At 39.9% G+C, this 22,761-nt stretch overlaps 3 protein-coding genes across 11 annotated transcripts; 2 read left to right on the forward strand and 1 right to left on the reverse strand.

Annotated features, from left to right (window-relative positions):
* Positions 1 to 2,946: 2,946 nt before the first annotated feature.
* Positions 2,947 to 9,349, reverse strand: LOC116210758 (linoleate 13S-lipoxygenase 2-1, chloroplastic-like). The gene is given in 10 exon segments (XM_031544795.1): positions 2,947 to 3,440; positions 3,528 to 4,008; positions 4,227 to 4,493; positions 4,608 to 4,909; positions 4,999 to 5,109; positions 5,220 to 5,305; positions 5,403 to 5,720; positions 6,319 to 6,556; positions 6,999 to 7,267; positions 8,997 to 9,349. Coding segments are annotated over 10 exon segments (2,622 nt in total). The 5' UTR covers positions 9,268 to 9,349; the 3' UTR covers positions 2,947 to 3,161.
* Positions 9,350 to 13,741: 4,392 nt separating this feature from the next.
* LOC116210759 (pentatricopeptide repeat-containing protein At3g62890-like) lies at positions 13,742 to 17,034 on the forward strand. 8 transcript variants are annotated; one of them, XM_031544800.1, is made up of 4 exons: positions 13,742 to 14,482; positions 14,789 to 16,042; positions 16,116 to 16,344; positions 16,547 to 17,034. In XM_031544800.1, exons 1-2 carry the CDS (start codon positions 13,802 to 13,804, stop codon positions 15,983 to 15,985), a joined length of 1,878 nt encoding a protein of 625 aa, XP_031400660.1. In that variant the 5' UTR covers positions 13,742 to 13,801; the 3' UTR covers positions 15,986 to 16,042; positions 16,116 to 16,344; positions 16,547 to 17,034. The 8 variants fall into 8 exon arrangements, with proteins under 8 accessions (XP_031400660.1, XP_031400661.1, XP_031400662.1 ...); XM_031544801.1 differs by having other exon boundaries at positions 16,126 to 16,344; XM_031544802.1 differs by having other exon boundaries at positions 16,144 to 16,344; positions 16,506 to 17,034.
* A 422-nt stretch (positions 17,035 to 17,456) lies between these two features.
* Positions 17,457 to 20,857, forward strand: LOC116210762 (dTDP-3,4-didehydro-2,6-dideoxy-alpha-D-glucose 3-reductase). 2 transcript variants are annotated; one of them, XM_031544805.1, is made up of 12 exons: positions 17,457 to 17,683; positions 18,068 to 18,208; positions 18,292 to 18,340; positions 18,674 to 18,691; positions 18,845 to 18,960; positions 19,062 to 19,175; positions 19,337 to 19,387; positions 19,693 to 19,781; positions 19,871 to 19,931; positions 20,019 to 20,096; positions 20,206 to 20,316; positions 20,484 to 20,857. In XM_031544805.1, exons 1-12 carry the CDS (start codon positions 17,558 to 17,560, stop codon positions 20,610 to 20,612), a joined length of 1,083 nt encoding a protein of 360 aa, XP_031400665.1. In that variant the 5' UTR covers positions 17,457 to 17,557; the 3' UTR covers positions 20,613 to 20,857. The 2 variants fall into 2 exon arrangements, with proteins under 2 accessions (XP_031400665.1, XP_031400664.1); XM_031544804.1 differs by having other exon boundaries at positions 17,458 to 17,683; positions 20,206 to 20,319.
* Positions 20,858 to 22,761: the final 1,904 nt, after the last annotated feature.

The following is a 22,761-nucleotide window of genomic DNA, read 5'->3' on the forward strand; positions in this document are numbered from 1 at the left end:
ACATCGATATGAATTGCAGGAATTCTTCAACCCTCGTAAGTCTAATGGCTCTGCTCCTCCAAAGGCCTTTCTGATTTAATTTCATCAATATCCTGTCATAACTGACACTTTTTGCAAGCAATTGGGCTCATGTCAGTTGTTTGGAAACTCTCTCTAGCACGTCCCGTTTGGAGGATGCCTACCATTTTCAGAGCAGTGACTAGGTGACGGTGGGGTCAACCATTTGCTACGCACGAGAAGTCATTCGTGTTCCAAGAGCATGAGTGTTGTCTTCATATCAATCTTCACTCCGCTGATCTGCTTAATGATGCTCAATAAAATTTTGTAACCGTTCACACGACTCTGCAGGTGAATTCTTCTTGTTTGTATTTTTCTCTTTTCTTAAGATTGCTATGGCTAATATCCTGAAGACAAGGATATTGCCTAAGTGTGTGATGGTTGTTGATTACCAGAGATAAGAAGTCTACATTGCTGTAGCTGATGATGATGATTCATTGCTGCGTATGTAGGATATGCGCCAGTGCTTCATTCACTGGATCATGAATTGCAGGGAGGCCGCCTGTCAGTGCCACCCTGGATAAGAGACGCATGAGAGAGCAGATTCACATGGTAAGGGACTGGACACCGACCAAGATCCGCCTGCGTTCTCACCCTCATGAGCCACCGAAGCCTGCCATGGGTAGTAGCAAGGAGTTGCGCCGTTGGTGGAGATAACCCAACCGGGCCCAGTGATGAGGCATGCATAGCTTATTGTCGCGACAAGACGTGATCCTGTAGCAGAAATAGAGAGGAAGATATCACAAAGATTACAAAAGGATATTCCCCTTGATGAATTCCGTAGTTATTATTTACTAAAGTACTAAATATTGATATCGCCAGAATATCCAGAGCCCACTCACTTCTGGAAATCGACTCCATATAGACAGCCAATATCCGTCTCTATCAGCCTATGGAGTCCAAAATTTCCCTCTTTCAATTCCATCTATAAAAATCACGTTGCAAATTGTAAGATGGAATTTGCCGTCTCGCCTAGGGTAAAGACGGAAACTTGAGACAGCAAATTCTGACTCTATACATCATATGGAATTTTCCATCTTTACTTCCGTCTCTTAAATTAAGACAAACTTTTCCGTCATAATGTAGGCTATCTCAACTATTGAGACGGATATTGAGAAGAAACTATCCATCTCTCAAGAAGAGATGTAATATTTAAAGGCTATTATAAGTATTATGTTAATATTAAATTCACTTAGAAATTAAAAGTGATGGTAAAGAATTTATTTATTAAAGTTCATAAAATGAATGAAATATTCCCTACCCTCTTTAATGCATCAAATTAAATGCACTTAAAATAGAAAAAAGAAATACAAGTAAATTAATCTAATAAATTTCAATTCCTCAAGCTTAAATATATTCTTGAAATCAAATTCAATTTTTTAGTTTTAAAAAATTCAAATATTTTTCAAAAATTTCCACACAAGTTATTTTAATTACAATATTGGAGAAGTAATTTGGAGAAGTTTGTTGGCTCGAATCGGCTTACACCGAACACAAGTATGCTGGAGTACGGAATTTCGTTGGATATCCTCTCTTCGAGACAAGAAGCTTGATGTGATTTGCCTAAAATTACTTTGGACACACTACATTTACAGCATATGGCGAGAGAGGAACGCTAGAATCTATCAAGGACAAGCCGCATCTACAGCGGCTATGGTTCGAAAGATCTTTGCAGATGTAAAAGCAAAGTTATATGTGCTCCCCCGTTTCTCTCACAAAATTGTAAACTCTGTCATAGTCCATCACATCTTTTACCCTCCTGATAGTGCTAATAGTTAATCAATTTTCTCTTGAGGTGTAGACTGGGAGTTATTTGATGTTGTTGATGATGTACTGGGTAAATGGTCTCTTGATGTAAACCCTTTTGATTAATAAAAGTCTCTACCATTTATCCAAAAAATTACAATATTGAAATAGTAAGGACCTCAGAAAAAAAATAATCCAAGTAAGTTAATCTAAGTATTCATACAATTTAGAAAGAAATATATCTTTTCAAATTCAATTAATAAAAAGTATTTTATTTTTCATTTTTCAATTGTACAAATGCTTAATTATATTCTTGAAAACGTAATTGGATTATTTTGAAAATTGATTGAAGAATTCGTATAATTTAGGAATAAATATAAAATTTTCACATTCAATTAATTTAAATTATTTTCTTTATCCAATTTTCAATGCTACGAATGCTTCATTATATTCTCAAAACATTAATTGTAATATTTAAAAGGCTATTACAAGTATTATGTTAATATTAGATCCAATTACAAATTAAAAGTGTTGCTGAACAATTTATTTATTTATTTAAAAGTTGATAAAATGAATGGAATAAACTTAAATTCTATTCTATTAAATTTTCTTAAAGTTGAAATATTTGAATTACATAAGTGATTTATTCATAAAAAATGTAAATCAAAATATCTTCTACAATTTTGATATTGAAAATTAAGAATCTTCTCTACGCTCATTAATGCATCATATTAAATACACTAAAATAGAAAAAATAAAACAAGTAAATTAATCTAATAATTTTCAATTCCACGAGCCTAAATATATTCTTGAAATCAAATTTAATTTTCAGTTTAAAAAATAATGAAATATTTCTCGAAAATTTTCACACAAGTAATTTTACATACATTATGGAAATCTTCTCTACCCTCTTTAATGCATCATAAGATTAATCCATACTGTTCATGTAAAATTTATTGTAAGGTGCAGTTGGTTTGCCGCGCGCCATTCATATTGGAAGCTTCTTGCAATACCTTTAAAAGGAGTTTGTGGGTTCGTTACAATTGAGAATAAGATTACTAGCTATTCCGTGCTTCGATGTGTTGAGACGACAAAGGTCGACTGTACAATGTGATGCTCAATTAGATATTTTCACGAAAAGCATATCGCATCCAACTTATATCTTACTTTATGCATTCGTTTGCAAAGTACAGTACATTCAAGGAACTGTTAGAGCCGCCCTAGTACATCACGATACATGGCGTATTGAACCGAACCGCGCGAAAATATCCCATCTCATCCGCCTTGGTCCCCACCTATTTGGAACAACAATAGGCAAATAATTAAGATCAAGGCGAGGAGGTGATGTCGATATTTCTCTAGATGGATATACTGTATGGGACTCCCTGCCCCGTCACGCCGGATTTCGAGAATGGCTTGAGAAGCTCATACGGCATAACCCCAGCCCCATTCCTGTTCTTCAACTTCATATCCTGGTTCCTCGCGTCGATGATCCCCTCGATCTCCTTTAATCTCCCATTGAACCTCTCAAAAGCTGCATTTATTATCGGGTCCTCCTTCCATGTCGCCTCGGCATTTTCACCCAGGTATTCCTCATCCGGTGAGTGGTTGGAAAGCACATCCAGGACGGCCATCACCTGATGAAAATGTAAATAATTTGTTGTCACAAAAAATGTAATTACGTGCACTCGGTCACACGAAGAAATCACATGATTTATCATCACCTTCGTTGCTTGCATCTGTGAGGGAAAACACTTCAAGAGGGAGGCCTCGGGCTTGTCCATGAACTCCTTCAGCTCTGGCTCCGTGGGGTCCTCAAGGGGTATTTTTGTCCTCGCGATGGTCGGCCGGTTTGGGAAGTAGCCGCCATAGTGGTACTGCCCGAAGTTCACGGACGCATGGTGGCCCGACGTCACCCACGCTATAGTGGTGACGATCTGGATAAGGTTATTGGTGGTCTTCAGCTCTGGCCACCCAGCAGCATCCCTCTTGTCACCGTGGCCAACGTTTCGGACCTCTTCCCACCACGCCTGCAGCTCCTGGTCGGACTGCACAAGGCTAGAATCCTGGTAGTAGTGATTGACGTGGTCGGTGACCCACTCCTTTAGGCTATCCCATATGAGAAGGCCGTCGTTGGCAAAGGGATAGTCTTCAATCGCCAGCTTCAGGCCGTGTGGTGCCGACGGATCTTCCACCGCCAATCCTCTGTCGATCAGCCAAAGAGAGACTTTCCATGTATTAGTAGACATAAATTCATGTGCCCAATCCCAGAATTATTGCAAATCCAACTACATTGAAATTAAGTTAGCTGTTAACGATGTGGAAGGACGATGCTGAAAACGTGAAGGATCGATATAACATAATTCCTAAAAACGTGTGCATTTATAGTTCATCGTGAGCTCCATGGATTGATTCATCCCTACCTGTTAATCAAGTCATTAGGCAAGGCTTGCAAGTCAAACTGCCACAGTTGATCGTAGGCCACAGAACTGAGTTCAATGGAATACTTGCCAGGGGAGAAGCAACTCTCGATGATTCCATCAGCGTTGATGAGGTGTCCACGGGCGAGGGCATTGATTTCCATTGTGTACCGAAAATGCGGGTGCAGCAGCTTGTATATAGGGTGCATCACGCTGAGCTGTCGGTTGGCTGCGATTATGTATGGTTCAGTGCAGCAATGTGTTCGCAACCTGAAACAGATCACCCGCTTTTGGTATCAGCTAAATTTGTTCAGGGTTGGTCTGCACAATCATAGATCTTATGTTGGTCGACATTGGGTGGTATACATATAACTGGAAGCATACCAGTGGCTAACGAGTTGGTGGACTCCTGAGTCATGAGCGAGCACAAGAGCCTTGGCAAGCCGCCAGAGCCAGCAACCGGTGGCGTGAGATGCAGGGGTAAAAACTTCCCTCCACTGTGGCTTTCCGTCCATCTGCAGTCTAGTTAGCTCTATAGCTACGGGCCTTAGCGTGCAATCCGGGGTCAAAAAGAACAGCGTTCTTGATCCATAGAGTGTTGTGCCTTTGAGTTGTCTTGCTTTGCTCACATATGGGAGTAGCAGATCATGGTAGTCCAGAACAAACAGCTTCTTCTGCTTTATCGCCTGCAAACCCGACCAATCCCGAGTTAGTTAGTATAGAAACAATTGACAGTAGAGAGTTCTATTCTTTCCCTTGGTTCTGCTGAAAGTACCTCGTCTACTGTCAGGAATCCTTTGATTTCCAGTTCGATGATCTCTGAGGTGATTGCCGACTCTGCTGGACCGTAGACCGATGGGTCAAGCTTACTCTTCATGGGCCACTCCTGGATATATTTTTAGGCGGAGCTTTAGAAAGTCGACGAAGTTATATATTGTCTATAATACCGGATTTTGTATGAATTGTTATATGAATGTGATCACTGATATTTATTACCGTGACCAACTGTATGGTGTAAGGGTTGATGCCGGCAAGTGTCTGTCGGCTGAACTCCTCATCCCTAAACCAGAAGAAACTGTCTCCTGCACGGTCCAACAGGAGTGGATTTATCAGAAAATTCGATATATTTCCTGAATATCGCCATATTCATGCACCGGGATGAATAGGATTGTTTCTTACGTAGCATTGTCTCTGGGGTTTCGAATCGCAGGACATTTTTGGTTGCGTCTTCGATGGCCTTAACTAGTCTCGGGAGGAGGTCTGAGAAGCCTTTTGTTGGCAGATGGGGCAATGTCACGCCTTCATTGAAGAGCTCATCAATGGCAGTGAAGTAAGGGAAGGGGATGTCAGTATCGATTATCGCCGACTCCAGGGAAGGCACCAAGGCGTGCAAGACCGAATAGACCGTCTTGGCAGAGAATGTCAGGTTCTTCACCTCCGAGAATGCCTCGTCCCTCGGTACATAAATATTGAGGCTCTTCGACTCTGATTCCGGGTCTACACAAATACATAATACCATATTATTACATATTAATAATTATGAATATAGACTATTTACATCCTATTATATTATATAGTTTTCTATAGAATATTATTTTAATATATTATTGTCGAAGTTTGTTTGTCATTCAACAAACGTATATATGTCAGCATCACCATGAAATGTTCACCGAGGTGTAGGCGGAGCTCAAGGGTAATTGTATCCATTCAGATCCTATTACGAACAATAAATGAAAAACTACTGCTCGATCAAGGAAGTGAAGTTTCGGCTTGGATATTTCGGGTAACTGATCTAATATGAGTCTCGTTCTCCACTGCTCATTACGGGGCTAATCCGCTAGGAACTCCTTTTTTCTTCGACTCGATAGTTATGAAACAATCGAAGCCAAATATTCATTTTCAATGGCAAAGGTATGAAAATCCAGACGAGTTGAGTTGCCTCAACGCGGGGCCCCCGACGTCTGATGATCCAAAGCTTAATATAAAGTAAGTCTTTTATCTTATCAAATGGTCCCTCTTAATTTAATGATATGATTGGAAATTTCGAACGGACGGATATTGTCATGTGTATGCATGGTATGCATTACAGGCTTACCCGTTTTGCACAGAGGTCGCCCGGTTCTGCAACGTCAAGGGTAAGGGAACTTTTTACCGCCGAGCACTGGTCGTTTCTTGTCCGAGCTGCTGTCGGGGTCCCCGACGTCGTTGTACACGTCATAGTCGTATATCCTCTCATACGTCTTCCTCTCCCCTTGCCCGTTCCCTCTCAGCACCTTCAGCTCCTCCTCCCTTAGCCTCCTCAGCCCGTCCGGCGTGTCCGAGGGCAAGTACAACTGCAGTATCGCGCCGGTTCCATCAAGAGAACCCAAGTCAGGGCGCCCCAAAATATCTTAACTATTCATGCGGTGCGTTCTAGCTAATTAGCCGACAAAATGTCAATCCATCGTTCAATTCAAAGTGTGGTACCATATTATTCTTTTGTTTGGAACGACTTGAAGTGGTACCGCATTCCTTTATAAACATATGAAAATCCAAACAAACTTTATCACATCTCTCAGAAAACTTGTTTTCCCATGAAACGTATATCATCTCCAAATTCAACATAATTCATTAATGAAATGTATTTTCGCAATTTCACCCCTAAAAAAAAGTACTTTCATAAATATATATATATATATATATATATGAATTTACATCGCGTCATATCTATAATTAAATAAATAAATTCTTAACGGATTCAAAAGTTATGACTCGTTTAGTAAATATCAGGCTGACCTTATTCATGAAGAAGACCCTTTTCTTAGGGTCATCGAACTTGGAGCACACCCAGGATGAACAACTTATGGTAACCGGGCCATCGGGGAGCCCGTTGACGACTATGTCTCGCAGGAACATCTCCTTGTGGTGCTCATTCTCCACGAGGACCGCTCCCACTTCCCCGAAGTCATCCCTGACCTTGAACTCGCACTCGTACTTCACCTCGTTCTCTTTCTGCTCCGTCTTGTGCGCATAGCCCTTGATCGTCGGTTTCTCCAATCCCGTTGCTTCAGTGGAAAATAGAAGCGCAATTAGCTAAAGAAGGAAAATTAATCGAGCGTATTATGACTGTACCCGGTGATATCAGGAAGACAGTAACTAGGTTTCAAAGTTATACTATACATTATTCGCCCAAAAAAAGTTAATTATACATTTCCACTTTTCAGGATTCACGAAGAAAAATGCGTAAATTTCCTTAATCCCCACATCACTTCTTTTACAAGATTCTTCCTCTTCTGGCAGATAATACGATAGAGTGTTGTTTTTTTCTACAGTTAAAGACAAAAAAATTTTTAAAAAAAAGTATTTTGGGTTTCCCTTAGGGACCACACCTACGTACGAATACTTTTCTACAGTGTACAATGTTGTATTTTTGGAGTATGTTTTTAATTTTTTAAGATATTATTAACAGATATATCACATAAACTGTATTATAATACGCAATAAAAAAATATATAGTTTTCTTCTTGAGAAAAAAAAATATATAATTTTTAAATAAGATTATGTCATAAATTTATAACTACTTAAAATGATATGTTTCACGATAGCAAACTACAATTGTATCTTTTTTCTTGATGTTCATTCAATCTTCCTTTGTAGTTTGTCCGATGGATTAACTGTTTGTTTCCGCTCTTGTAATTTCTAATCGGGCATTTTACCTGTATCCGTTTTTGCTATGGATTAATAAAGGGTCCACTTATCTTGATAAAAAAAAAAAAGAAGATATGTTTCACGTTTATTATTTATAATATGATGATAATGGATTGAGTTATTAAATCTCACAATATACTATATAAATAACATCTTATCTTATCAAAATATTTATAAAACAAAAAATTCATGAATTATCATTTGAAAATTCAAAATTTTAAAAAAAAAATTATGCAATTAAATCTAAAATATTATAATATTATACTGTAAATAACCATATCTATCCAAAAATAGAGAAAATTCGTAATTTATTAAAAAATATAAAAACTGATTAAAAATCATAAACTCAAGATTTATTTAATAGTATGTAGATAATAAAATTATATTAGAAAATTCAAACTATATTATGTTAAAATATTCATGATTTATTAAATATTTTGTGACTAATATCATCTCATTAGAAAAAAATAAACATATCATCTTTTATATCTAGATCTTATCAGATATTATTATTTATTTAAAATGATAAAATTATACCAATGTTGGTTGATTCAAGCGGTTTGGCGTTTGTTCCGCTTAAGCAAGGTTTCAAGTTCGAATCCTTGTGACCACAGAAAATCGGCGTTGGAAGAACTTTACCCCTTAATGGGCTGACCATGCTCGACAGGATTAATTGGAGCCCAATTGGACTTCAAGATACCGAGGTTCACATAAAAAAAATGATAAAATTACAATTCATTAAAAATTATTAAAAAAGCCAAAAAAACCCGTGAAAAATTTATTAGGCAATCGGGCTTTCTAAGGCCATCAGGACGGGATCACCATAACTCCTTTTTCGTGCGTATATTGCTAAGAAAAGGAGAAGAGTAAATTTTTATGATGCAAAATAAGTATGTGTATATCATATTAATCCAAAATATAAACTCCAATTAAGGAGCATTTTCTAAATAAGGTTTGCACTAATTACACTAAAATTACAGCATTTTTAATGGTTTTGATAATCATTTCTTTGCTTAGTGAATTTTCATTCGGTGAAAATCGTATAAATCTTTGCTATATATATATATATCTTGATGAGCTACTTACTAGGGTCAAGCTCTGAGCTAACAAGCTCAAGGAGAAGGGTTTTCCCCATCAAATCAGTAATAACATCGAGCCCCCGGTTTATCCCGAGCTCATATAGTGCCCCACCCGTCGGCGGTGTCACAGTTACCACCGCTTTGACAGTGGATGTCGTTGTTGCATTCTCAGCAGCGGTCACTATAGCTCTGATGTTCCCCGGGGCAAACCCTGGTCGAGCTGCCTTGCGGTCATCCGCTTTGACAGGGGATGAGTGAACTTGTGGCTTCAACATCATATTTCTATCTTTGGGTGATGGCAATGAGATTCAACCTCTGACTAGATTAGAGGTTTTAGAGGTTACTTGGGGCTGTGAAGTGGCGAAGCAAATCCTTCCGTTATATATATAGAGAGGGGGGCAAGAAAGAAATTTAATTAGTGCATTGGATAAACTTTAAGTATCTAATTTATTAGGGCACTTCTTTTTTCTTTTGGGCAGGAATTTACGACACGTTTTTATCACCGTGCACGAGATCGAGAATTGATTTATGGCTGAAGATTCAACATAGCAAGAGTCCTATTTCTTCTTTCTTGCGTCCTATATTGACTTGCTTCGACTTATATGTACTTATATTAACTACATGCACCTCATTTATAATATCAAGATCCCGCCCACGCGCATAACTCGTTGATGATACTGAGGTTCCGGTTATCACAATCAACTCTCTTGAGCTCGATTTGCTGTCCGTTGGCTTCATACGAGGCTGGAGCGTTAACTTTCATGTCCCATTCAAAGAGACCATATATATGTATCCCTCAATGTAAATCTATTCCGCCATTGCTCTATGTAATACCGTTCTAGCCGGAGATCATGGATCATTCAGGCTATGGTGGATTGATTTTTATTTTTATTTTGTAACACTGATGTATATTAAGCTATGTACTAATTAGGACGTGTTAATTTATGAATTATGAACAAGTATGGAATTCTCTTTACCGTTTGAAGGGTATAAAATTATCATCGACTAAGACCCTCTTCCATTTCCTATTTAATTAATTGGAAAGATTGAAGTTAAAGAAAGATGACAAAAATGTACAATTTGGTTTATCCTTTCAATTTATAAGACCCAGTCTTTTGTGAATTAAAAAGATAGCATCAGACCAATGTGAGATTATTTAAATAGTTCGATACTTATTTTTTTTAAGTAACATTTCGAGTTTGATTTTTGTGAATAAAGACAATCCACGCTAGAAGAATTTTACCCTTTAGCGAGTCGATACGGCTCAATTGAAGTAGTTAGCGTCTATTAAAATTCCGGATATAAGGGAAAAAAAAGGATGCCATGAGCTATAAAAAAAAAAGGTGCGTGCAATTGGTCGGGATGAGTAGGTCTCTGATCTTGACAATTAATTAATTAATTAAAAAAGAAAGGTGTAATCATCAGCTGAAGAGCATCCAATCACGTTGCCGTGTATATGGTTAAAGAATCGATCTATCTTCGTCCACAACAATTACAATGTTTGCGTGGATAGCATGTTTTGATTAGAAATTTTTGCTGCATGGGGGGATCGATGCGGTGCCAGAGAATTATAAATCACGTGTTTTCATTGAGATTTCAGCATTACGGATCAATTTAATTATTACACATCATGAGCCTAAACATAGTCAAAAGAATTAATTATTAATTCTTTCGGAAGTACTGCCAAAGTATTGGCGAGTTTGCCGTGTTATGCGTGGATGGCTAAAAAATGCTTCGCCAGCTGTCTCAGATTGACCGCAATTCATTCCCAAAAAAAAAAAAACGTGGTAAATATATGCTACTCGTGTTTATATATATAGGTGTGTACATGTATATATGTATATTTATTATAGTACTGTTCTGTTCACGGCCATTTATGTTATTATTTTGAAATATGAAAGGAGTCTACAATAAGCAGATACCGATCTTTTTTAATCACTTGGTTGAAAAGTCAAAGTATGATAATAGACAAATCTGAAGTGATATATACTAACCCAAAACTTGATCGTGCTACTCTGCAAGATTTATTAAACTTTACTTTAGAAGGTCCTTTTTTTTAAGCGGTTCATTATATTTTTTATTATAAATTATTCATTATTTTATATCATAAATGTACCATGTATAGTATGTTATTTACATATTCGTATCTATATGCGAAAACTACATGCGTATTTGTTTATATTCATTTTTGTTTGTCATACTAAAATGAGTTAATTTAATGATTTCAAAAGTTATTGGGCAGAAGATATATTGATCTAACGTAAATGAGTTCATAACTCTAAGGGATTTGGCCTAGTGGTTAATGAGCACCCAAGTTTGCTCTGAGACCCGGGTTCGAATCCCCTTGGGGCCACCGGAGCGCCTTTGGCGTGATTACCCGCTCCATGCGTCGCCGGGGGTTCACCAGGGATTAGTCGGGCGAAGCCTGGACAAAAAAAAATTTCAAAGATGGTTTAAAACATACAGAATAATACATTAAAATAATTATAAATTTAAATTTTTGACAATGTAAGTAGCACGTGCTCGATTTCAAAATTAACTTTTCAGGATATACTTGAAAGGGAAGGAGAAAAATATATGAAAATTATAATCAAATATATTCGAAAGGAATAGACGGTCAAATGTAATCAAACATATTTGTTTTTTTTTCCTTTTATTTTTTGGAGTAAATTGCCTCACTGATTGAAAAAGTGGAGACCAGTAGGCTCGTACGAGTCCGGATATCCCTTTTTTTTGCAATATCCGCGCTCTACCCTGTAAGGAATAGATTTTAAGATTTTAGAACCGGACCCCACCCCGTTGAGTCCTTGAACCTACCTGAAACCTATATTATACCACAGGTTCCGGGTATCCTATTAGAACTTGTAAACAGAACAATACAGAGAAGACCATAGAACACCACACGAAACCATAGAGGCACAACCACAGTACTCGGCAATTCACACAATAGGTAACCAATACACCACAAACCACATAAGAAGATGTATACAGTCAAATTGAACCTCAAAGAGAAGCAACAGTTGGCACCAGCCATACCACAACACTAGACTCGAATCGAACCTCAAAGCAAAGCTAATGCCGGCGCCGCACTTGAGGAGAAAAAGCAGCAGTCATTCGAAGCTCAAAATCCAGCGAATAAGCAAAAGGATAAGCAACAGTTGTGGTCGTCAATTGGAAATTTGGAACGAAAGGGGACGGGAGAAGGAGAAGGGAAAAGAGTTGTACCGTACTCTTTGTCGTCGAAAGGAGAACGATGGAGTCGAGAAAGGGGGAAGAGAATGGAAAAGACTGAATGATAGAGAGAAGAGCGATAGAATAAGGTTCGGTTTCACCTTTTAAAAAAAAATTAGTGACCATATTATCCGGGTTTCGGTTCCGGTTCTGGGTACCCTTATACAAAACCAAAATCGATTTTCACCGGTTCCTTATTTCAATACTCAAACTCTATCATATTTCTAATACGAGCTACCCAGACCCCATCATAACGGGTAGGTTCCGACCGATTCCGATTGTATCCGGTATTTGTGCACACCCCTACGACAAACCACACAAGCAGGTGCATGCAGTCGAATTGAACCTCAAAGAGAAGCAACAGTCGGCACCAACCACACCACACTACAAACCACAACACTAGCCTCGAATCGAACATCAAAGCGAAGCTACTGCCAATACCACACCTGAGGAGAAGAAGCAACAGTCATTCGAAACTCAAAATTCAGCGAATAAGCAAATGGAGAGGCAACAGTTATCACCATTGATTGGAAATTTGAAACGGAATGGGATGGGAGAGGGAGAAGGAGAAGGAGAAGGGGGAGGGGGAGGGGAGTCGTACCGTACTCCCCGTTTTCGGAAGGAGAACAATGGAGTTGAGTCGAAGACAGTCCCAGGGGAGTCGTACAGCTTGTGCTTATCGGGAGGAAAACGATAGAGTCGAGAAAGGGAGAATAGAATAGAGAAAACTGAAGAGATGGAGAGAAGAACGATATGATAGGGTTAGGTTTCACAATTTTTTTTTAAAATTAGTGGCTATATTATTAGGGTTCGGTATCGATTCCGGCTCCTGTTCATGATACCCTATATGCAAGAATCAGAATCGATTTTCACTAGTTTCTTATTTCAACATTCGAATCATATCCCATTTTCCATACGAGCTATCAAAACCCTATATTAACATATAGGTTTTGACCTATTTTGGATATATCCGATATCCGTGCATTCCCTTAGGGAGCAGCACAGTTTACATCATTGATGGTGTGTTTGGTTTTTTAAAAATTTTCAACTCAACTCAACTCAACTCCACTTATTTTCAATTCAACAACACAATCATTACTTTTCTCATTTTTTAATTTTTTTACCATTCAATTTAATTTTTAATATTAAATTCTTTCAACTATTTATTACTTTTTTCACAATTCGACAACACAATCATTACTTTCTCTCAACTATTCATTACTTTTTCATATTTTTTATCACAATTCAACAATACAATCATTATAAATAAATTAAAATCAAAACTAAACTCAATTCAACTAAAAAATCAAACGCATTATAAAACTGTCAACAACCAGTGAGTTGGAGTTCACATAAAAGAAGTACGAAGTTTTGTCATTATCGAAAAAAAAGAAGTACGAAGTTTTGTTCCTTCGCCGTGGGCCCCGTCAAGTACTTTCTATTTCGCATTTTTACCCACATTTCTTATGGTAATTTCAATTTTTACCCCTCATAGATTCCGTAATAGATAATCCACAGCAAGAGAAACCAATCAGCATCGCTCCCAGCGCCTGCTCCCTTGCCTGACGGCGTTCCCCAAAAATGAAACGCTGTTTCTCAACCGTCAGAACGCCGTTAAACGGCCAAACCTCTCTGCCGCTCCTCGATTCATGCAAATCCATTAACCATGTCTGGCAAGTCCATGCCCAGATGGTGGTGTCGAGCCACATCCTCAGCCCCGTCTCGGCAAACAAGCTGCTGAAGCTCCTCACTGAGTCCAGCTTCGGGTCCTTGAGCTATGCCCAGCAAGTGTTCGATCGAATTCCGGGCCGAAACCGCGATGTCTTCCTGTACAATACGATGATCAAAGCCCATTCCTTGACGAACGGTTCGGCTAACAATGCTGTGTTGTTGTTCAGATCCATGCTGAGGAATTGCCCTTTCGGGCCGAATAGGTACACGTTCGTGTTCCTCTTCCGGGCGTGTGGGAACAGTCTGGGAGTTTGTGATGGGGAGCAAGTTCGGGCCCATGGGATTAAAGCTGGGTTGGAGGGTAATCTGTTTGTTACGAATGCATTGATTGGGATGTATGCGGACTGGGGATTGGTGGATGAGGCCAGGCGGGTGTTTGATTGGAGTCTGAGTCGGGACATGTTCTCGTGGAATATAATGGCTAGCGGGTACGTCCGGTCAGGGAAGTTGGATGAAGCTAAGGAGTTCTTTGAGCAAATGCCGGAACGAGACGTCGTTTCGTGGAGCAGTGTGATTTCCGGTTATGTTCAGGTGAGAGAAAACTCTGCCATAAACAACAGCATAATAGCTCTTAGCAACTGTTAGATATGCAAAATAATAATGTTCACAGGGTGAATAATGGTCCCCGTAAAGTGTAAGCTAGCGTTACATTAATTGAATCGAACTGAATGATGTAGGAGATTCCAAAGGTCTGAGATTATAGTGACAAAACTTGTGCTTCAGCATAAATTTTTATGAGTCACGAATACCATCTTAAATTACAAACTCAAACTGTAGCATGCTTCAACATTTAAATGTGGAAAAGTTTTTCTCTGATGTAACCTTTTGATGTCTCAGGCAGGTTGTTTCTTGGAGGCCCTGGACCTATTCCATGAGATGCTGCGGAGTGGGGCCAAACCTAATCAATTCACGCTGGTTAGCGCTCTTTCAGCCTGTGCCAACCTAGTGGCATTAGACCAGGGAAGATGGATCCATGTTTTCATTGGCAAGAATGAGATTAAGATGAACGAACGGCTCCTTGCTAGTCTGATTGACATGTATGCAAAATGTGCGGAGGTAGAATTTGCGTCCAAGGTTTTCTCCAGTGCACGTGGTCTGAGGGGGAAGGTATGGCCTTGGAATGCCATGATTGGTGGGTTTGCGATGCACGGGAAGTGTGAGGAAGCTATTGAAACATTCAAGCAGATGGAGGTTGAAAGGGTTTGTCCCAACAAAGTCACGTTTGTCTCATTGCTAAATGCTTGCAGCCATGGGAACATGGTCAATGAGGGGAGACGATATTTCAGAATGATGGAAAGTGCTTATGGCATCAAGCCGGAGATTGAGCATTATGGGTGTATGGTAGATTTACTTGGTCGGGCAGGGCTTTTAGACGAAGCTGAGGACATAATCTCAAGCTTGCAGATGACTCCTGATGCGGCGATATGGGGTGCCTTGCTTGGAGCCTGTAGAATCCATAAAGATGTTGAGCGGGCAGAGAGGATCGGAAAAATCATTCAAGAATTGGACCCAAACCACATAGGTTGTCAAGTTTTGCTATCTAATGTGTACTCTGCTTCTGGGAGATGGAAGGAAGCTAGAACTTTAAGGGAGAAGGTCGAATCAATCGGGAGGACAAAAACACCAGGTTGCAGCTCGATTGAGCTGAATGGTGCGTTCCATCAGTTCCTCGTGGGTGATCGTGCCCATCCTCAGACCAGGCAGATTTATTTGTTCTTGGACGAAATGGGAACAAAGTTGAAGACTGCAGGATATGTTCCTGAAGTCAGTGAAGTTTTGCTTGATATAGATGATGAGGAAGATAAGAAGACAGCTCTATCGAGACACAGTGAGAAGCTGGCCATTGCTTTTGGAATAATGAATACCCCGCCAGGAGCTACAATTCGTATCGTGAAGAATTTGAGAGTTTGTGGAGATTGCCATCAAGCCACAAAGTTCATATCCAAGGTTTATTCTCGAGAGATAATCGTCAGAGACAGGACCAGGTTTCATCATTTCAAGGATGGAGTCTGTTCATGTAAAGATTATTGGTAGGAAAGCAAATGGAATCGGGTGAACATCGATATGAATTGCCGGAATTCTTCAACCTTTGTAAGTCTAATGGCTCTGCTCCTCCAAAGTCCTTTCTGATTTAATTGCATGAATATCATGTCATAACTGACAGTTTTTGCAAGCAATTGGGATCATGTCAGTGGTTTGTAAACTCTCTCTAGCATGTCCCATTCGGAGGATGCCTACCATTTCCAGAGCAGTGACTAGGTGACGTGAGGTCAACCATTTGCTACACATGAGAAGTCATTCGTGTTCCAAGAGCATGAGTGTTGTCTTCATATCAATCTTCACTCCGCTGATCTGCTCAATAAAATTTTGTAACCATTCACACGACTCTGCAGGTGAATTCTTCTTGGTTGTATTTGTCTCTTTTATTTAGATTGCTATGGCTAATATCCTGAAGACAAGGATATTGCCTAAATATGTGATGGTTGTTGATTACCAGAGTTAAGAAGTCTGCATTGCTGTAGCTGATGATGATGATTCATTGCTGCGTATATAGGATATGCGCGAGTGCTTCATTCACTGGATTGTGAATTTCAGGGTGGCCGCCTTTCTCTGCCACACTGTGTTGACGGGGATGGTCTCACTCAGGTCATCCAGGATGTTATGATCAGAGACACATGAGAGAGCAGATTCACATGTAAGGGACTGGACACAGACCAAGATCAGCCTGCATTCTCACCCTCATGAGCCGCCGAAGCCTGCCATGGGTAGTAGCAAGGAGTTGCGCCGTTGGTGGAGATAACCTAACCAGGCCCAGTGATGAGGCATGCATAGCTTATAGTCGTGACAAGACGTGATCTTGTAGCAGAAATAGTGAGGAAGATATCACAAAGATTACAAAAGGATATTCCCCTTGATGAATTCCGTAATTAGTATTTACTAAAGTACTAGATATTGATATCGCCAGAGAAGTGGTATGCAGGGATGATCATGTTGCTTTCGACTTCTATGCGCGTTAATCTCGACCATGAAATTGTTAAGAGCATGTTTCAGTTTGTGAATGGAGGAAATGGATTACTTACTCCCGAGAAGTGGTAAGTGGTGGAATGACGTTCGAACCTGAGCTGCGTACTAACCAATTAGGTCGATGGTAACATACATCAAAGTTGTAGCGCATTCTGACGCTGATCAAGCAGCCAAAAGAACTTGTTCTACGAGTGAAGAAGATAACACTTCAAACCAATACAACTTAACAGAGGTTCAGCATTCCTGTTGCGGCCGTCCAGGGAGCCCTTCATTGGGCTTACAAAATCCACGAAGATGTCGAGTTGCCCAAGGTCCCGGGTAGTGAAATACAAAATCCAAACTGACCCGAATCCCATATGCTGTCAAGTTCTGGTTGCGTAGAGGGTTGCTTTGGTAAAAACATAAAAAGAACCGGGGTAAACTTATAATTTTGCTGATGTTTGGGGGTCAGAAAATCACAGTTGTAAGTGTGTTCCGCAATTTTGCACGAGCAGAGGACGGATCCCAATCAACGGAAAGCTCAACCCTCTGTAATAAGAAGTTTCCGAGTCTGAGCTCTCGAGATCCCAACATCCAACTGCCATGGCGGAGAAGAGAACTCAGATCGCCATCCTCGGAGCCGGCATCTTCGTCCGTTCTCAGTACATCCCCAGGCTCTCCGAGATCTCCGATCTCGTCCTCGTCAAGGCCATCTGGAGCCGCACCGAGGTACTCGCTCACTCGCCTCCCTCTGTTGTGCTCTCTCTCCGTCTTCCCTCCCGATTTCAGTCAACATTCATCCATACAATCCTTCGCGAGTGGAGAAGTGGAATCACTAATCACATAGTAACGGAATTTTAGCTAGCTGCATTGAGAAGTTGAATCACTAATCACATAGTAACGGAATCCACATTGCTTCAGTGGCTCTCGACATAGCCAAACTGAATGAAATTCGCACGTAGTAGAACCCGATGAATGTATTTGCCTAGTAGGTTGCTATGATTATTGTTGATGTGTCTGCTCAATCGGCACCGATCGATGTAAATTATCATGACATGGTAAGACAGACATGTGGTCCTGTATTTACAGACTAGATGCTCTTTTGTGTGGTAGGAGTCAGCGAGAGGAGCAGTTGACATTGCCAGAAAGCACTTTCCGGAAGTGGAGTGCAAGTGGGGGGACGAGGGTCTTGAAGAGATTATAAGAGATGAATCAATCCCTGCTGTTGCTGTAGTCTTGGCTGGACAGACTCAGGTGGCTGATCTTCCATTTAGATCACCACTATATGCATTGAATTTTATCGTGGATGCTTACTTGCACGCATACGAATTGTGCAGGTTGATATGTCACTGAGGCTGCTAAAAGCGGGAAAGCATGTTCTTCAAGGTGATAACATGTAAAACCCACTATTTTGGTGGGCTCATAGGACTAGGCAGAGAATCCCCAATAGGTTTCTCGGTTATTTTATCATTTCTTATTCAAATATAGGAGGCTCCTGGTAGATGAAATGTGGAGAAAGCTAGTTCTGCAGTGTTGGTGGTTCAAACTCAAACACTGGTGCAGCAGCCTCATGGCCAGGACATGATTGATAGACATAAGTGCAGTTACTGGGATAACATTATTTACATTTTACCTTTGCAATTTATGTCGATTGATACTAAAGTTCTTTTTGTTTGGACATGTCATGTCTGCTCCTGGCTGATTTTGATGGATATGCAGAAAAACCCGCGGCAGCTTGTGAGTTCTTCAGTTTTAACCGAATTCCTTCATTTTCATAGTTAGATTCTTGCACTCACGCATTCATCACTTGGCTGCTTTTCTATAGCCAGGAAATGTTTTCTAGAGACAGGCCTTTTTAGCACACTGCTGAATATAGGTTCATCTCTGCAGCTACTACTGAGATAGAAATGGCTCTGGCAAGCTACAATTCTATTTTGGCAAACTCGCCTGGTCAACCAATTTGGGCTTTGGCAGAGAATTATCGTTTTGAACCTGCATTTGTTGAGGTACCACTTTGTATATTTCGGCTGTTCTTGCTTGGGGAATTCTTTTCAATCCGATTTTTGGTAAGGATTTTCTTGCATCATTCTTATGATTGCTTTGGCAGGGCAAAAGTTTATTGGCTGAAATTGGAGACATGATGACTGTCCAAGTAATTGTTGAAGGATCAATGAACAGTTCCAACCCATACTTCTCTAGCTCATGGAGGCGCAATTTTAGTGTACATTAACATGTTTACTTTTCTAAGATTCGAGGCATGGTCAATCAAACTTTAATTCTGTAACTAAAATAGATTGCATGACTCTTGCTGAGCATCCAATAATATTCTCTTAAACCCATCTCTCAGCATCTTTGTGTTGACAAGCCTCTTCCTTGTGGCAGGGCGGTTTCATACTTGACATGGGAGTGCATTTTATTGCTGGGTTGAGGATGGTAAGCTCTTGCTTCCAATATTATTTCATTAAATATTGCTCTGCAACTTATTTTTGCTTCAAACTGCCAGTTATTATGAAGATCACTTTGAGCTAAGGATCTCCTGAGTCCTTATTACTCATCATTGTTCTTGGTAGAAAGCAAAGTGGAATCTGTACATCAATATTCAACCAGTTAGCTGCTAGGGCGATATCCTAATCTGTATAAACTATTTGATGCATATAAACATAGGATCAAACCCATGCATTCTCAATTTGGAGAATGATAGCAGGAACTGAAGTTGTCTTCCTCCTCTTATTGAGCAGCTCGTTGGATGTGAGATCACCTCTGTGTCCGCTACAACCTCTCATGTGGACTTGAATTTACCTCCACCAGATATCATATCCTCTGCCTTGTAAGTCTCTTCTTCACGGGCTTCCTTCCTCGCAGGAAAATGACCTCTCAGATAGATTGGAAGTAATGTGACTGCAAATTTTCCTGCAGTCAACTGGAAAATGGATGTCCCGGAGTTTTTGTAATGGTGGTATCTTCCCAGTCGCCCAAGGCATGTTCCAGTTTGACAGGATAGATCTTTCCTCATTGTCGTTGCCTACTTTTTATATACTCTAACTCATGCGTGAATGATCCTTAGATATTCTGGCGGGTCGTTGGGTTGAAGGGAACTGTGCAGGTTGATCGTGGGACCCAAGACGGGAGACATGGTTATGTGGTATTGTGAAAACCTCCCGTCCTCCTGACAAGCACTATTTCGCACAAGCTCTGAGAAGTTTTATGTTCTTTAAACTGGGTATTCTTTCTGTTTATGGTTCCAATCACAGGTTTCCTTCTATGGCGCCGATGGTCAGTGCAAGAGCACCTTCTATCCTTTCAGCGGAGTGACTGAAGAACTAAAAGCCTTTCTACATGATGTATCGACAGTGACGGTCAAGGTGGTAATGACACAGATGACTTGAGCCATTGTTTATTACTTCCATAGATATTTTCATCAGATATGCGTGAAAATTGGAGCGAGCTCTTTTTTATGGCAGAAGCATTCGTACTAGTACAAGCACTTTGATCTAATTTTGCCATTCATCTCCATATTTTTTATATTCAGAAGGAGAGTGGATATAAAGCCGAGCCACGCTGCTCATTTGTTGAAGGAGCTCGGGATGTTGCTGTGCTGCTCGCAATGCTCGACTCAGGAAATAAACGCGGAGAATTAGTCCCTGTGACCAAATACTAGCTTCATCCGGACCCTTTGCAGGTGGTGGGCAAGGGAATGTACCATTACTTCACATTTTTTCAAGTTCTTAATCATCCACATTGCGACAAGTCGCTTCGGTTCTCGATTTGAACCTGTAATTTCTCTGAAATGCACGTATATCGCGCATAAACTTGGAAGCATGAAAGAACTGTAATTTTAAGATTTCAACTTTCATTCGAGAAAACTCTCGTCACACAAGGCAATAAATTTTTCATTCTGGATAATGTCTCTCTCGCCTTGAAATATTTCGACATAATCCGAGATTCCGAGGATGAACTAACTTAAAAAAAAAAAAAGGGAAAATGTCAAATTTGGTCCTTAATCTTTAACCATTTTTCTATCTTAGTCCTAAACTTTTTCTTTGGCTGGATTTTGTCCGCAATCTTTTTCGCGCGGTATGAGTTAAGTCATTCCATCCAAAATTCCGTCCATTTTCCCCGACATATATATTCGTCAAATGAGAGTGCGCCACTTGCGGAACAGATCACTGTAATTCTAAACCGGTTGTTATAGAGCAAATCCGATTCTTTTTTTAATCCTATCCGTAAACCGGACTAAGATATTTCCGGTTCTTTTAGGATTCTAGCCATCGCTTCTCTTTCATCGTCTCACGCACCGATAGATGGTTGGAATCCTAAAAGAATCGAAAAATATCTTAGTCTGGTTTACGGGTCTAATTAAAAAAAGAATGGGATTTGCTCTATAACAATCGGTTTAGAGTAACTGTGATCTGTTGCGTACGTAACACACTCTCATTTGACGAATATACATGTTATGGAAAATGGACAGAATTTTGGACGGAAGGACTGAACTCATATCGCGCGGAAAAGATTGAGGACGAAATCCAGCCAAAGAAAAGGTTTGGGATTAAGATGGAAAAAGAGCTAAAGGTTGAGGGCCAAATTTGGCCTTTTCCCAAAAAAAAAGAAAGGACATAATCCGATGACGATGGATGCCAAGGAATCAAGATCCAGTCTTGCCATCGCCAGCACTGGCTTCTCGCCTCGCCGCCGGAGATCCAGGCTAGCGGTGGCGTCTTGAGCCCACCGGTAGGCTCGCGAGCCTCTAACCCAGGCTCCTCAGCCACTCATTCAGGGCTCGCCCAACTTCGGAGAGTCCTGCCCAGAAGGCAAGCTCTCTATTTGTTCTTTTTAAGATCTTTGTATCCTATATCATCATACTAATTATTAACTATTTAAATAAAATGAATAAGCATCATTTTAACCTAAAAAAAAATAGTATGAATAATAATTAAAGATGTAATGGAAAATGATCAGACACCACACACATCAATCGGACTCATGCATTGTTATTGCACGACTTTATGCTATTGAAAGCGCGAGAAAGATTCATTTTCTACGTGTTCTCATCCCCATCAGAAATGATGGTTTTCCTCTAATCGCGGGGTGCTCATGTCATGTAATTTTACTATTTCGATGGAATTAATTTTGCTGAATTATGCAGCAGCAGCTGCTCTCTCTCTCTCTCACATTGCCACATGAATCTCTTCCATGAATCTCGATAGTTGAACTTCACCCTCTCTCTCGATCGGGCTGGGCTGGGCTGTAATCGGCACGAATTAATTCTGTCTTGCACGTGTCTGAGTTTTTCGTACAGGCAGATTATTATGGCACAAATCATGTCGTAATGATGGAATCGACATCTGAATCATGTTTAGGTTTGGCTACTCGATGTCATTGCGCATGCAAACCCTTTCATATGAACACGGAAAATTAGGTCCTTGTTATTTTTAAGGAGTAAAGTCAGTAAACTTGAGCAGTCAATCTATGGTTTATAGCAGTCGAAGCAAATCATTCTTAGCTTAGAACCTGTCTTTTTCTTTTTCTTTTTCCTTTTCTTGTCATACTCCGTCACAAAGCAAAACAGCTAGAAGGTTTCTTGGTTTAGATGATCAGTTTGTGAAAATTATAATAATAATAATTATTATTATTATTATTATTACAAACTTTATAACCATTCTCTGACTGTTGATTTGCATCGCGAGGTCTTGATTGTATGTGATATATAGATATTTCTCTTTTATTTATTTATTTATTTATCTTTTTTTAACGAGCGAGGTTCTCGTCAAACACCTAAGCAGGAGCTCAACCAGAACAACTTTTGGGAT

This window comes from Punica granatum, chromosome 6 (genome assembly GCF_007655135.1).
Source record: "Punica granatum isolate Tunisia-2019 chromosome 6, ASM765513v2, whole genome shotgun sequence".
Taxonomy (NCBI): domain Eukaryota; kingdom Viridiplantae; phylum Streptophyta; class Magnoliopsida; order Myrtales; family Lythraceae; genus Punica; species Punica granatum.

Excerpts from the sequence above, each read along its gene's own strand:
- LOC116210762 (XM_031544804.1), top strand. The coding sequence starts at position 17,558 with ATGGCGGAGAAGAGAACTCAGATCGCCATCCTCGGAGCCGGCATCTTC. Across the intron at positions 19,932-20,018 it reads TATCTTCCCAGTCGCCCAAG|ATATTCTGGCGGGTCGTTGG; the intron begins GCATGTTCCAGT and ends AATGATCCTTAG. Across the intron at positions 20,320-20,483 it reads CGACAGTGACGGTCAAGGTG|AAGGAGAGTGGATATAAAGC; the intron begins GTAATGACACAG and ends TTTTATATTCAG.
- LOC116210759 (XM_031544798.1), top strand. The coding sequence starts at position 13,802 with ATGAAACGCTGTTTCTCAACCGTCAGAACGCCGTTAAACGGCCAAACC. Across the intron at positions 14,483-14,788 it reads TGATTTCCGGTTATGTTCAG|GCAGGTTGTTTCTTGGAGGC; the intron begins GTGAGAGAAAAC and ends TTGATGTCTCAG.